The 14100-nt window shown below is 51.5% G+C and overlaps 6 protein-coding genes across 6 annotated transcripts; 2 read left to right on the plus strand and 4 right to left on the minus strand.

Moving 5' to 3' along the window:
* Positions 1 to 1180: 1180 nt before the first annotated feature.
* Positions 1181 to 2480, minus strand: CONPUDRAFT_106918 (uncharacterized protein). Its single transcript, XM_007772478.1, has 3 exons — positions 2325 to 2480; positions 2150 to 2262; positions 1181 to 2097 (listed from the first exon to the last, which is right to left on the minus strand). The coding sequence occupies exons 2-3, from the start codon at positions 2227 to 2229 to the stop codon at positions 1419 to 1421; spliced, it is 759 nt and encodes a 252-aa protein (XP_007770668.1). The 5' UTR covers positions 2230 to 2262; positions 2325 to 2480; the 3' UTR covers positions 1181 to 1418.
* A 145-nt stretch (positions 2481 to 2625) lies between these two features.
* On the plus strand, positions 2626 to 3276 carry CONPUDRAFT_138200 (uncharacterized protein). The gene is made up of 2 exons (XM_007772479.1): positions 2626 to 2865; positions 2915 to 3276. The coding sequence occupies exon 2, from the start codon at positions 2945 to 2947 to the stop codon at positions 3143 to 3145; it is 201 nt and encodes a 66-aa protein (XP_007770669.1). The 5' UTR covers positions 2626 to 2865; positions 2915 to 2944; the 3' UTR covers positions 3146 to 3276.
* Positions 3277 to 3815: 539 nt separating this feature from the next.
* Positions 3816 to 6138, minus strand: CONPUDRAFT_106921 (uncharacterized protein). Its single transcript, XM_007772480.1, has 6 exons — positions 5684 to 6138; positions 5549 to 5618; positions 5399 to 5499; positions 5099 to 5342; positions 4307 to 5036; positions 3816 to 4252 (listed from the first exon to the last, which is right to left on the minus strand). The coding sequence occupies exons 1-6, from the start codon at positions 6024 to 6026 to the stop codon at positions 4175 to 4177; spliced, it is 1566 nt and encodes a 521-aa protein (XP_007770670.1). The 5' UTR covers positions 6027 to 6138; the 3' UTR covers positions 3816 to 4174.
* Positions 6139 to 6431: 293 nt separating this feature from the next.
* Positions 6432 to 8749, minus strand: CONPUDRAFT_126667 (MFS general substrate transporter). The gene is made up of 14 exons (XM_007772481.1): positions 8505 to 8749; positions 8392 to 8417; positions 8245 to 8332; positions 8142 to 8190; positions 8021 to 8090; positions 7812 to 7970; positions 7531 to 7756; positions 7445 to 7479; positions 7335 to 7396; positions 7206 to 7284; positions 7034 to 7147; positions 6918 to 6975; positions 6744 to 6864; positions 6432 to 6686 (listed from the first exon to the last, which is right to left on the minus strand). The coding sequence occupies exons 1-14, from the start codon at positions 8645 to 8647 to the stop codon at positions 6618 to 6620; spliced, it is 1299 nt and encodes a 432-aa protein (XP_007770671.1). The 5' UTR covers positions 8648 to 8749; the 3' UTR covers positions 6432 to 6617.
* A 2038-nt stretch (positions 8750 to 10787) lies between these two features.
* CONPUDRAFT_166782 (uncharacterized protein) lies at positions 10788 to 11994 on the minus strand (the record flags this gene model as incomplete). The annotated part of the gene is made up of 5 exons (XM_007772482.1): positions 10788 to 11018; positions 11076 to 11401; positions 11458 to 11536; positions 11587 to 11864; positions 11925 to 11994. 5 exons carry the CDS (start codon positions 11992 to 11994, stop codon positions 10788 to 10790), a joined length of 984 nt encoding a protein of 327 aa, XP_007770672.1.
* Positions 11995 to 12632: 638 nt separating this feature from the next.
* Positions 12633 to 13629, plus strand: CONPUDRAFT_74483 (S-adenosyl-L-methionine-dependent methyltransferase; the record flags this gene model as incomplete). Its single annotated transcript, XM_007772331.1, has 3 exons — positions 12633 to 12739; positions 12793 to 12902; positions 12968 to 13629. The coding sequence occupies 3 exons, from the start codon at positions 12633 to 12635 to the stop codon at positions 13627 to 13629; spliced, it is 879 nt and encodes a 292-aa protein (XP_007770521.1).
* Between the last annotated feature and the right edge of the window lie 471 nt (positions 13630 to 14100).

Below are 14100 nucleotides of genomic sequence, written 5' to 3' on the forward strand. Positions count from 1 at the left end.
ACGTATACAGTATACCGACAAACGTAATTGGCGTTCTGCGCCACTTGGAGTCATCAACGCCCCCATAACATACTGCCTCCTGCAAGGAAGGCTAGCTAGATAACGCGTCATTTCAGCCACAGCCAAGTGTAAAACAGGCGCACGTACCTTCCGAAACTGCAGAATCAAAGGATACTCCCACGTTTTTGAGAGGATAAGGACGCCGTCTCCACATTTGCGTACCGTACTTCCTTTGTAATCGAACGGGTCGTCGCGGCACCAACCGGGCCTGTAACCGGAATGAAGACCAAGTGTATGTGTCATAGATGGTACCTTCGGGATCCTGTTGCTTGACCTCGAAACATCGATGTTTGAACTGGGAGCCGTCGAACTCGTCTAATTCTCTGACCGCCGAGGAAAGTACCCTCGCTTTGCTCCATATTAAATACCTGGTAGCATTGGGGTGGTCGTTCCGTTCTAGCAAAAGAGCTTTGTCGAAGTGTGAGCATTGCTCATACTTCAATTCGTGGAGCTCGAAGGCGAATCAATGTCGGAATTTACGAGGCACATCTCCTGGGCTGTCAGGCCAGAATCTATAAGGCTTGCAAATCCCATCCTCCATGTACGAGCACAGCGGAGAACACGAGGAAACAAGCTCTTATAAGCGATATGCTATTTTGGCTCTAAGCGCCTGGATGTTGGGACGTCGGAGGTATCCAAGCAGATGCTTGGCATGATACCCAGCTCCTACATCTGAAGGTATAGGAGAGTGTATATTTGCCTCATCGAAAGAGGGTGGCTGGGATGTCCTGCCATCTAATCAGCAACAACATGCTGATGGCTAGAGATAATGTGTGAACGCCTGTATCAATGCCCACCTGAGAACACTTAGGGTACCATCGCGACCTTCAGCTTGCGGATGAGCTCTTCCCAGTCTTTCCGACGTGGGACACTAATGATAACACTGATCAATGGGAAACTCGGGGTTGGACATGCCGATCGGCGAAATCAACCTACGTTCACGTCGTCGTCAGACTTTCACTCAGACAGGTTTAGTGCATGAAGACTCTGCGTACCTCATTCGCACGTCAGAGGGAAAGAAGTTGATCGGAAGGGCTCGAGAGACGCCTCGACACCACGACGGAAGTTCTTTCCATTCGTCTCGATCATGAAAGCAAGATTGTTACCAGTACCTTGGTAGCTGTTCGTGAACCGTTCTTGTTCAGTGCTATAACGATGACTGTCGTCTGGAGTCCAGACCACAAGCAACTATATTGGTCGGTAGAGCACACCTTCACACAGAGACATGAACGTGAATGTCGTTCGGGAAGAGATAACGGAGCTCCGAGTCCTATTGTATGCATCAATCAACAGGGGGTGGTTACGCGATCGTTGTACCAAACGGGGGCACCATAGCTCACCGTATGCTCACCGTGCGCTCATCTCACAAGGAGATACTCCTCGAACGCGTCCATGTACCGCTTCCACTCTCCCTTGTTCCACTCTTGCAACTTCGGCCACGCCTCATCTGGGCTATCGTACCGCATGGCCAGGATAATGCCCACGAGTGTCAGATCCGCCACCGAGAATTGACCGCCCGTGAAGTACACACCACCGCTCTTCTCCTTGTACACGGCCAGCTCGTCGAACGCTCCCTCGAGCTCGCGCCATGCCTCTTCTCTGGCATTCCCTTTGAGTTCGATGTCCTCGAGCGGCTTCCCGAACGCGGCTTCCATGCGTCTACGGAAGTCGACGCGGTCGCGGGGTGTCTTCTTGTCGTACATGTGCATGACCATGACGGGTATGAGGCGTGCCGTGATGCGCTGCGCGACGTGCGCCTCGAAGAGGGCTTGTAGAGCACGCGTGTCCGCGGGGTAGAGGGCCCTGCGTGGGTCTGGGTCTGGGTAGGTGCTTTCGAGATATGCAATGATGGGGGTTGAGTCGGATAGCTTGACGGTGGAGCGGGTCTCGTCTATGAGGGCGGGGAGGGTATACTTGGGTGCGCCAGACGGGGACGTGCTGGTCGGTGGTATACCGAGCTGGCGGCAGACGGTCTCGATGTCAGCCGTCTCGACCCATCGAGTGGTGTAATGTAGTCCCTTGAAATTCAGTGCAATCCTAATGAAATGAAAACTGAGTAATCATGGTGTATGTTAAGGTAGGTACGGACCTCACTTTCCAGGTATTTGGCGACGTAGGAACAGGTAGCGTCGTTGGTATGTCAAACAGTGTGATCTTAGTCACGGTCATCTGAGCGAGAAGTTCCGGTATGTGTGGTCAACTCTTCGACAAAGCAAAAGGTCGACGTCAAGTTCGCTGTAAAGTAAAGTAGATGATTTGCTCACTCGCTGTCTGGAAATCCGAGTCAGACTCTGATGGCAATGCGGTGGACGAGAGATGTGTTGATATTCTGCCTGATAGACCTTAGTTTCAAAGCGAGAACTCCGTCCACTGTCAGTGTATACCCCTGACCCTTGGGAATGAAATTCAACAAGTTGTTGATGGTTGTCGGTGACAAAATAGCTGTTCGACGTCAGGAGGCAGACGCGTATGCGCGACTTTAGCCACGTGCTCGGCGCGCTGAATTCTCACGATCGTTCAGGAGAGCCAAACAGTCAATGTCAACGTCAGCACCAGGATACGACGACCACTTGACCAGAGCAATTGTATCCTGTCAACTACCTTGCCTGGAGCCGCTCAATACTCTCGAAGTCGGCCTTGCGATGCAGAATCGTCAAGTGATATGAATCGCTCACCAACTGACTGCAGTCATGACCTTGAACTGACGAGTAGGCCGGGCGGCACCGCGATAACGCTCTCTAGCAACACACCCGCCTACGCCATGAACGAGAGTCTCAAGGCTGTCCTCGCTATGATACCCAAAAGGTGCGTCTCTCCTCTATGTTTGTGCATCATGACCCTAATCGAACAGTAGTGACCTGGTGTCATATGATAACGTTAGGGCATGAAACTTACGACCATGTTCCATTTACGTTCTCCAATCTGCCCTCCAGCCTTCTCGACACAAGCGAAAACAAGGAGGGTCCAAGAACGCTTTCTTGCCTGCCGTCGCCCCACAATCAATAGGAATATACGGGCATCATTGTGCAGTGCATCTAGCAATTGGTGGTCTGACGTGGAGTTCTCGTCTCCGCGCAGCGCCTAGCGGTCGATCCGCCTGGCCCTTTCTTCCCAGAAATTTCCTGATCTTCATTCTCGGTTTCTATCCTCTTAACATGCCGATAATATCACGCCTCCAAACCCCACTTCCCCGTTACTCTAGATTCGGGCTTATCCACACACCCAGGACCCTCGATAGAGGCACCGTTATGCATGCTCTTGGGGTGCAACGCTAGGATGAGGAACCTCGCAAAAGGAGGGCAAGCGGCAAGCGAAGCCTTAAGGCCCCAAAAGCGGGAAGGTGGACGAGGATTCGCCGCAATGGCATGAGAGGTGGGAGATGGGACTGCTTGTATAGCCGTCCATCCGTGAGTGCTGTCACGTTTTTCTGCCTTGTGCTACGGTTTCTTCCTTTACTCCCTACCTTGCCTTACATCCCCTTTGCTTCTGTCCAACCGCTCGCCATGTTTGATTGTCTTTCTTAATCTTGTCCGCGCCTGTTCTCGCCCGTTTCCGTATTTTCGTTTTCTTAGGATAACCTCTCTCCTTTCTAGTCTCGTTATTAATACATGAATTGTTTCTGATGTCGTTTAAATTCACCATCATGTCCATGGTCGATGTAAACTACCACCATCGACCAACACACCAAGTTGTTCAATGAGCTCCATGCATCAGAACCGGACTCAGCGTCGAACTTCGGACTCCCACCACAGCATGTTTGAGGTTTCAATTAGTCGGGCACAGGAAACCGAGACTCCTAACCCAATACTGGGGGGTATGTGTAACGTAACCTACTTCTACAGGCCACCGCAGAGGTCGCCATCAGAACTTTTCCGATAAAGAAATGGAACATGGAGGCATGAACGAAGCGGAAAGCTGGAGATGCCAGAAGAACAGGTGACACTGAAGCGGAGGAAGACGAAGAAAAATATCCGGGAGTAAGATGGACTTCAGAAAAGCATATTATAACTTATCGTTCTCGAACGCAGTACGATATACCGAAGCGCCGACCGTCCCTTGTCCGTGCCGAGAATCCTCGTGAAACGGAACAGAGATGCAAATAGCTGAGGCCAGATCACCAGAACCGCGTGTCGTGTGGTGGAAGGCCCTGCAGCATGCGGAACATCACGACATTCGATGTCAGACTCGAGAACTAAGCCATAATTCAGCACTCGAGTCATCAAAGAAATAATAAAACCAGACGCACCCCATTGCCAATAAACACCTCCGCCTTCTGCCCAATCAGCATATCCACCGCCTGCGCAACCGGCTTCGCCTCCCAACTCAAGCTCATATCCCTGCTCGTCACAACCGCATCCCACTCCTTAATCTCCCCAAGCGCCACCCTAAGCTCCTCGAGCCAATCCGCCTTCCCATTCGTCATCACATACACCCTCCTCAGCTCCGGCGGCGCCCTCTCTCCCGCCCTCACCGCCGCCTCCTCTCGCTCCGCCATCACCTCGCGCACCCGGAACACAATCTGATCGATATCAGGAAAACACCGCCGGATATACATCGCGCGCGCCTCGTCCGTCGTCTCGCCCCACCCGGTCGGCACCGGCTGCTGGAACGTATCGGGCAGCGCGGAGAACTGGTTGAGCCCGTTCCAGTCCGAGGACCACTTGGCGAGGTGCTCGCAGTGCTGCTTGAAGTCGCCGCGCCGGACGTGCAGAACGAGCAGCCCCGGGGTCGTCTCGACGTCGGACGGCCGCATGTGCGGTGTGATCTCGTGGAGAGGGAGGTGGTGGTCTTTCCGTGTGGGCCGTTTACGCCCGAAGAGCCGGGAGAGGAAGGATTGGTCGGGGAGTGGGCCTTCGAACAGGTCTGCGTTCTCGTGGTAGGTGTTGAGGATGAGGGGGGCGTAGGAGTATTGTTGGAGGATGGGGGATTCGGAGAGGAGAGGCCAGAGGGAGAGAATGCGTTTTGTGCCAAACAACCTAGTCGAGGTCAGAACAACTGCGAATGAAGCCCTGAAGGGCATGAAGAGAGTGGGACGCACCAAATCTCGAAGAGCTGGAATGAGTTTTTGTCGATCTCCACGCACGGCTCATCCATCGAGTTAAGCTTCTCCACCCATTTCTCAAAGATCGTCAGCGCGGGCACGTCGGGATCAGTCCGCAGGTGCTCGTTGACGACGTTGCTGTCGATGACAGTGGGATTTGGGCAAACTTTCTTGAAGTATTCACGAGACACAGCTCTTGGCGCGTCGTCGCCAGGTGGGAAGGGTGCGCCGATTGTCGGGCCTGGCCATGCATTCGTCAGCCCAGGGTGATGCGTATCAAGGTGGGAGGAGACACACCACTGATGAGGGTGGACAAGGGGATGCGAGCTGGTATGAGCTTGCCATTGTAGTTGGCGTAATCGCCCTCATCTTCCCATGTATAGTTGTTGAACACGAACCTGCGAAACGATTATAGCGCGGCCGAGATGTGATGTAAAGAACACGTACGCTCGCTTGGTGTGATACGCCAGTAATGAGTTTACCAGCAACTCCTGCATCGCATTTCCCCATCCCGACTCTGCATAGCAGTGATGGAACGCATGAGAACGCGCAACACGGTGAACAGAGCAGAGACCAACGCACGATGCACATGATTTGCAGCCCAGAAAAACTTCGCGTCCCGACCTTCAGGATACGGCAACGAGAGGTTATGTTGTGGAAGGTGCCGCTCATAATCGTGGTAGGATTCATAGAGCGGCGGCAGCTCATGTATGATCGGGACATTTACAGGGATGTCAATTTCCTCCTCGCGGCAGAAGAGGACGAAGAGCCAGAAAGCGCCGACGCAGCCCAGGAGGAGCCGCACGTAGCGTTTGGAGAGAAAGCCGGCTCTTGACAGGCCGGGAGATTTGCTGCCCGCCGAGGTCGGCAATATGGGGCCCCCTTTCGAGCGGGAGTGTTTGTGCTGTGTCCACGCCGGCGCCATCGCTGTGCGCGTCCGTTTCTCGTCGTCGTCCAGAGTTGAGAGGTGGAAGGTGGAAGTAGCGTCGGCTACGAAGAAAAAAGAGAGACAAAAGGCGTGACACTGCTGGCGATTCTAGAGAGCTGCTGCGCGCGAGTCGCCTCACGGAAGCTGCGACACGGCTCGCACTCCAAACATCATCCCCATATGGAAATTTCCCTCGGCCCTGCAACCGACGTCATCGTCCTTTTCCTTCCAGGGTTGCACGACATCACGAAAACAAACATTGAGTGGTTTCTTCTGGCTAATTCTGTGCTTCTGGTGTTGTTTCGCGTTTACATCAACTTTCTGTTAGCGGAGGAAGAGTACCAGCTCTCAACCAAAACTTTCCGCAGTTTAGCGTCGAGCGCTAATCGGACCCAGAAGGTGGCGCTAATAAGCTTTTTCGAATAGCCAAGGAGTGTGGACATGACAACAGTGCATGCGAAATGAACTAAAATATCGTTACACAAGGTGATTAAGATACCGAAGCGGCGCAGTAGAAGTCATAAGTAGGCAAGCGATAAGTGTATGTTCAAGAATCAAAATGCTCCACGTCATGTGAAACACCAAGGCTCATGTTTTATGTTTCATCTGCAAAAACCATGCGACGAGCATAAACGCGCCTCCTCCTAGGACTGTGATCTATTTACCGTATCTGTTTTAGAAATGTCACAAAATAAATGACAAAATGAGACTCACGGCGCTAAAAAGCAGGGGTTTCAACCACTCGTACGCAGGCGGATGAAGCAATACACCAGCTATGGGATTCCCAGTAAGGAGCCCAAAGCTCGTCACGAAAGTCATAATCCCGATGCGTGTCCTGCCAGATCAGATCAGCAACGCAGCTTTAATCGTATCTTAGACGAGACTCACCCGATCTCCTTCACGTCAACTGAGAAGGACGCGGATGCAGGTGCAGCTAGCGAGACAACTTCGATTGTGACAGTTAGCTCTCGCAACTAACGTGCCAGCTTGACGACAACTCTCACCTCCTCCGCTAAAGAACCCGTACAATATGGCGAACACGACGAGAGCGCCCGTTTTGGTAGCAGCGAGCATGACAAAGACGAGGCCGCCAGAGATCAATGTCATCGGCGTTATCACTGCGCAGTCAAGTCTTTCCATGAAACAGTTTGACACGTTCTGACATGACCAACTTACCGCTCATCGGACCCCACATATCAGACATGATCATAGGAACGATACGCCCAAAGAACCCAGCGGCGTTGAGGATTGCAACCTGAGACTCGTCAAATTGCGATGCTAACAAGAAGCCGAAGCAATACGTACGATGTAACTCTCGACGATGCCAGACTCGTGGTGCTCGCTTGCAAACAGCTGGATATAGAAGACTAGCCCAAGGATGAGTCATCTCCCAGCTCTCGATGTGGTCGACCTACTCGGAACGAACAAGCCCCAACACGCAAAAGTAATCCTACCACACACTGTCATCAATCAATTCCCGTGAGGAGAGACGACGACGTACCCAAACACCGCAAGCCAGAATATAACGTCCTTGAATATCCTCCGACATTGGCTGTATATGGAGCCGTCCCACTGAGCTGGAGGGAGCCTCGTCCGCATAATGCAGTTTGCCGAGACAAGAAGAAACAGGTCGAGGAACGACACGATGCGCACGGCCCACCCAAAGCCGACAGAGACAAACAGGTGGTTGAGCATGATGGGGTACAAGACGGCGCCGACAGAGCTGCCTGTATTATCATGCTTTAGGGACATGTGCTGTTGATACTCTTAGGGTGTGCTTACCAGCTATGATGATGCCCATCGTCAACCCTCGTTTCCGACGGAAGTAGTGAGCTGAGACGGACAGCGATGGAAGGAATAGGATGCCCATTCCAACTCCCATCCCGACACCCTGCGCGAGGAAATTTTGATAGTAGCGGTGTGGCTTCACGAGCGAGAGCACTAAAACCGCGTCAGATGCTCGTCGAAGATACACGCATATATGCACGCACTAAAGGAGGAGAAAAGATAGATGAAGCTCCCGACGACCAGCAGATGTCTGAAGTACCCATGGTCAAATAGCTGTGCAACACTCGTTAGCCTTATTGACGCATGTACGCAGCACCGGCTCACCTTCCCGCTGAAGAGTCCCAACGAGAACAGGAAGAATATCTGAACTGAACTGAAGCGCATATAATCAGCTATAGTCAACCGAGAGCTGTGCATAGAGTCTCACCCTATCCATGAGATATCAGACGTCGGATACTCGCTCAACGACTCCCTCGTATAGTAGTCTTGATACACCCCATACGACTGGATGGCACCTACGTGTAGTCCAGTCAACCAACGCGCATACATGAGCAAAAAAACAACGAGAATATACCGAAAGTACAGAAAACAATCATCCACCTAAGCGAATCCGAAACATTGTCAGTAGGCGCACACACACGAGGGCAGGCTTGGCAGGAAGCAGCGAGGAGGGAGAGAAGCACGCACCCGCCAAGCACCGTCAACCATGCCTGCGCTCCGCCCTCCGGAAACTCCACCGCTGCGATATTCGGACTTGGACTCTGACTCTCCATCTCCTTCCCTTCCGCCGCGCCCGGGTTTGACATCGATGTGTGGTCTGTTTCTGACATCCGACGGCAGCGTCGCGCAGGCTAGCAAATAGACGACACGAGTTGAAGAGAGCAGGCAGAATTTAGGGAGGGGAGGGAGGAAGCGCGCCTGGTCAAATGGACATTGGAAGCTTCAAAACATGGTCTGGCCTGTTCACATACGCCGTGGAGGGAAGGCTGATACTCTAATGGCTGGCGCTCACACGCTCTGCATCATGAGGCTGCGTCTTCGTGCTTCTGGGAGAAGACACGAACAGGGTCGTTGCTGCGTCGTGATGTGCGTGGAGCTGCATCTGAGAATCGACGTTCGAAGTTGGCGAGAGATGAACTACTTGAGCCTGCGCTGAACTTGAACGGTGACGCAGAGGGACCTCAAGGTGTTTGGCGCTAGATACACGCGACCGTCCAGCCCATTTGCTTTGATCTGTACTGTGTTGGACCATTCCAGCATCGCCATTGTGGTGGGAGTCTTCAGGGATATTAGTCCCGCACTGCGCATCATGCATCAAGAACGGACGTCACCTTGTGATGTGATCTAAGTATAAGTAGCTCCGTTAGATCGGGCTGAAAGCCATATCATCGGCATATTTTTGAGAAAGTTTAAGTGCACTTGTTAGCAAAGAAAGGAGGGGACGAGATAAAGTCGACGGTACAGGTGCTGTGAACTCGTTGAAGCTGAAGATCGCGTTGCGTCTGTACGTCCGTACGCGTCCCTAGGGGACGCATCTCCGAAGTCCGATTCTAACTCCGACTTCCACCTGGTCAGAGTTTGTGGCGAAGTAGTACTTGGCCGCAAATCGCGATCTACGCGATGTAAATATGTCGCCATCATTGTCCTGCATGACGATCTCCGCCAGATCACCACCGAGTCCCCAACAACTATCCACCAACACTTCATCCCAGTACCATCCGAGATCTTGTCTACTTTGTTCAGCCTGAAACCGCGTAACTTGGTGCTTCAAGAATATCATCTGAAGCGAATGTGAGTTTTCACGTTTATGCATAGCCGATTCTCGGTATGTCATCCCAGCCTGGTACGGAGTCTCAATGGCCTCTTCACCTTGCACATTCCGGGGGCATAGGTCCAGTGTTCGGAATGGCTAGTCTATATAGACACGTCTCATCCATAGAACTCTGCCTGGGTGTTCGTGCGCCATGCTGTGTCCATGTGAGCCCAAATAATGATAAGGTATGGTGGAGTACTCTAAAAGAAGGTCATTGATATTGAACACACGAAATGCTATTGACATGCGAGAAATACCCACCGACAATGTTCTCATATGCCTTCCTCTTGATGATTCACAGTCCAAGAGTGGAGATGGAAGCTGATACTTACATCCATAAATATGGCACTAATCCTAACGGCGAATATGAATTCCCGGGTAAGGGGCTATATGGCGACCTCAATGGTCAAGGATTTCTGAAAAGTGACGCTGGAGAAAGTTAGCGATTACTCACATCAATCATGCCTCCGCTTATGTTTTAGCTCACATGTGGCCACGGTGATGGCGTGTATGCATTGAGGTGCCACGTTGGGTCATTAATCGGTCCGTGATAGGCCGGCGGAGGCCTCACTTGCGTATAGTTCAACAGAATAGTCGACTCGGAGATCAACCGGCCAAGTTCTATCAACTCCTCCGCCGAGCACCTCTAGGCACCTCTTGCCAAAAGAGTTCACGGCGTGTCAGATTTCGGAGCCTTCCATGCCCACCGGTGTTTTACTGGAACGCCGCAAAGGACTTCCGTTCTTGAACAAACACAATTGTGGCGGCTATTTCCCGTTGTCGCCGGGGTTGACGCGAGGGTTCCCCGAGTTCAACCTCATTCGGCCCACCTTTCGTATGCTGAGCTTGCTAGAGGCATGTTCGTCACGGATTTCTCCAGGTTCCTTGCAGTAGCTGACCTTATGACAGTGTTGAGTCGAATTGCAGGATTCTGAAACGGGGACCAAGACGAGAACTTCGAGCTTAGGCACAGGTGACACCTTAAGGAGCAGTTCTGCGACGTTACACACGACTACCAGTCCGTGAAGGTGTGGTTTTCGGACTTAAGTAACATCTACAGCTTGAATTGCGTTACAACTATAAGAATGATCCCTCCATTTCCATGCACAATCAGAGCATATGGTTGCCTAAACCACTAATAAGACGATGTGCGATATTCAAACATCGCCCATAGACGGTCCTTTAATACTATCGCCAAGCTCAGAGGCAATCTGCTCCCTGCTTCTTCCGGTGAGCTCGATGACGTCTCCGTTGCCCCGCCGCATGGTTGATAAGTTTGCGGAAATTCCACTGCGGAGGCTGTTCCCGCTGGTGAGCTCAGCCGCAGTGTGCACAGACCATGCACGACCCATTGATACCCGAAGAATGATCAGGTGAGGTGTCATGCTCTACGCAGTTATGTAAAATCAGAGAGAGGAGGCATGCTAGTCCTTGAGAGTGCTTACCGATAATGTTCCCCAGATTTGTGAGAAGGCATATACCACAGGGACCTCCAGTCCGTAGGTGACTAGGTATATGATACCGGAGATACTCATCGGTGCTGCTGATTCGATGACGAACGCGATAACGCCTGTGTAGGTTCTCGAGAGATGCGGAGCTATCCTGCCTATCCTGAACTTCGCCATGACCAGTCTCGTGCATACCAAGACGGTGACGATGTTGTTGAATCCGATTGACAGAGTGAACCAAGAAATGCCAATGTTCTTGGTGGCTGCTCCGAAGCGGCTTCCACCTGCATCATATTGTTCGACACCATACGTGATAGCCATTACTATGGGCATGACCGTGAGTTTCCATGAATTCAATAGCATCACAATTAACACTCACTCTCCGTAGCCAGAAGGATAAGTCCAGGCCCAATGACGATCGACCAGCGCGATCCCCATATGATGAAGCAGCGATAAAGCTATCTGTAGTCAGCATCTGGGAGCTCTGTGTATCTTTCAAATGACGTACGGTAAGCACATTTACCATGAAATCCAGGATGATTGTCGTCGCAATGTCCATAATTCCCAACCAATCATTAGTATGTGTCAGGATAAACTGTGCCGGTCCTGAAGCGGATGGATCGTCTACGAACGCCCATTGCCCGATGATAACATTTGTAAGGATAGCGAGTGTCGTCACAATGATCAAGACGAGGCCGTACACAACGTAGATGTACTGCAAACGGCCTCGGCGAGTGTCTGCGAGCATCGTGCTAGCGTAAGTAAGAAACATAGCTATCGAGCAGCCTGAATTCCCATTCACGTGAATTTGATAAGTGACGTCCATGGAACGGATATAGAACATACCATGGAAGAGCATGGTAATCAAAATGCCCCAATAGTAAGAGCGGCCAACGATGACTTCTGTGCTGCTCATGATGTGGCGTGATCCTCAGATTCCCGGTGGTGAAGACGAAAGAACACCGAGTGATATGAATGTGCGGTACTTATACTCAAGATCGACTGTGTTGATGTGCTATATGTGACCTTGCCGGCCTAGGTCTGTCGGTTTGGAGTTGTCCGCTACTGAACTCACCATCCCTCCATGAAACAGCGTGATAAGCCTACAATTAGAAACAGTCCATGCGGCTGATTGTGCCAGATCAAAGTAAGTAGAGTTTCAACCGCTGTCAACGGAGCCTCCTTCAAGCCTACGTACCTGTGAAGTGGCTATTTTCAACATGATGTACACCAGCTCCGAACACAGCCTAGCACTCAGAAAGGATAACGGTGCACCGGAGCATTCCCATTGAGGGTGTGATTTTCGACGTGAGCTGTGCACATGAGAGAGAAGCCGCTATTTGTGAACGTGAATCACACACGCGGGGGCCCCCAAGCAGCGTAGGTTGTATTCTACCTCAGTTGCTTCGCTATTCATGAACTCGACAAGCCTCAAGGGCTGGAATGATCAGATTCTGGATTGTTAGTGATCGTGACCCCTGAATTGAATATATAATCGTGCCTAAGTCACAATCAACGACACAAAGATACCGCCGCACTCTGTATAAGCTCAGAATGTCTCTTGACACAAGCTCGTCCATAGTCGTTCCGCAGGAACGTGTGTATCATTCTATCCCAGGCGCTTCATATTGTCTCCCTGCCGATGAGGAGGAGGCACTCAGGTTCGTCAATCGTCGTCAATCGTTGCCACTCCCACTTTGAGCAACTCTCTTAGGTTAGCAAGGCAGTACTTGCTTCTCAAGAAGTTCTTTGGTGGCGACATCTCGTTTGCTCCAGCGAGCCTATCTGATGGCGACGAGGTCCTCGACAGTGGTTGTGGATCAGGTAACGTTCTGACACCACATATTGCTGGATCTATATATTAACGCTCATGGTGGCGGCCGTGGCAGGACTATGGCTCGTCGATTTCGCCCATAGCTTTGGGAACAAGGTCACGTTCACGGGCATCGACATTTCTTCGAAGCTGTTTCCCGCTGGAAAGATCCCCGATAACATCCACTTCGAACAGGCTTCCGTTCTCAGCTTGCCCGAGCACTGGGCAGCAAGGTATTCCCTCCTAAACCAGCGGTTCCTCCTTGCTGCGCTGAAGGTAGAAGAATGGCGCACCGCCATCGCGGAGATGTATCGCGTTCTCAAACCAGGAGGGTGGGTTCAGCTCATGGAGTCTTCCTTCGGCATCCGTTCCGACAAGAAATGCTATCGTATCATCAACAAGCTCTTCAACTCTTTGGGGCTTTTGGTGGAGAACCGCTGGGAAAGGTTACAGGAGATGCTCAAGGAAGTAGGGTTTGTTGACGTTCATGTGCGGGAGAATGTTATCAGGCTGGAGGAGTGGTCCGAAGAGGAGAAGGAGTATGGTCGCGGTGTTTACCTTGCTTCGTTCAAGGCCGTGAAGGATGGAGTCGTACGGCAAGGTGGTCTCGGAGAAATAAGCTCACCCAGCGATTTCGATGAGTTGTTTCAGCAAACGCAGCAGGATGAAACAGTCGGAGCTGTTGGTGGAATAGATACGCGTACTGCAGTGATATTTGCCAGAAAGCCTGTAAACTAAGTACCTGTAGTGAGTCACCAATTGAACTCTTGGGCAGTAATTGACGCAAGTACTCATAGTGTGCATCCGATTAGCAGGTGATAAACACCCTCCACTCGATGCTATTGGGCTCAAGTATACATAAGTCGCTTGCGGGACCTCCAACGATTTGGAAAATTCCTATTACCTGATAAACGCTCTCAGCCTTTCCACATCCTGAACAGCGGCAACAGCAGAAGGCCACGCGAAGCGTAATACATGTGGGCACATCACGGAGCTCGAGCGATGGTAGCAAACTTGAACAAAAATATCTGATGCGTGGCACATCGCTCACAAGCGAAGAAAAAAGTATACGAGTTTTTCTCGAGTCCGCCAACTGTGGAGAGCGCGTAGGCTAGGTGTGACCTCAACTCCAACTTCCTCGGCTTTGGAATGCCTTGGGACATGCTCTCTGGTTTAAAGTATGCCTTTGGAATTCTATCGTTATAACAG

Source organism: Coniophora puteana (assembly GCF_000271625.1).
Source record: "Coniophora puteana RWD-64-598 SS2 unplaced genomic scaffold CONPUscaffold_9, whole genome shotgun sequence".
NCBI classification, from domain to species: Eukaryota; Fungi; Basidiomycota; class Agaricomycetes; order Boletales; family Coniophoraceae; genus Coniophora; species Coniophora puteana.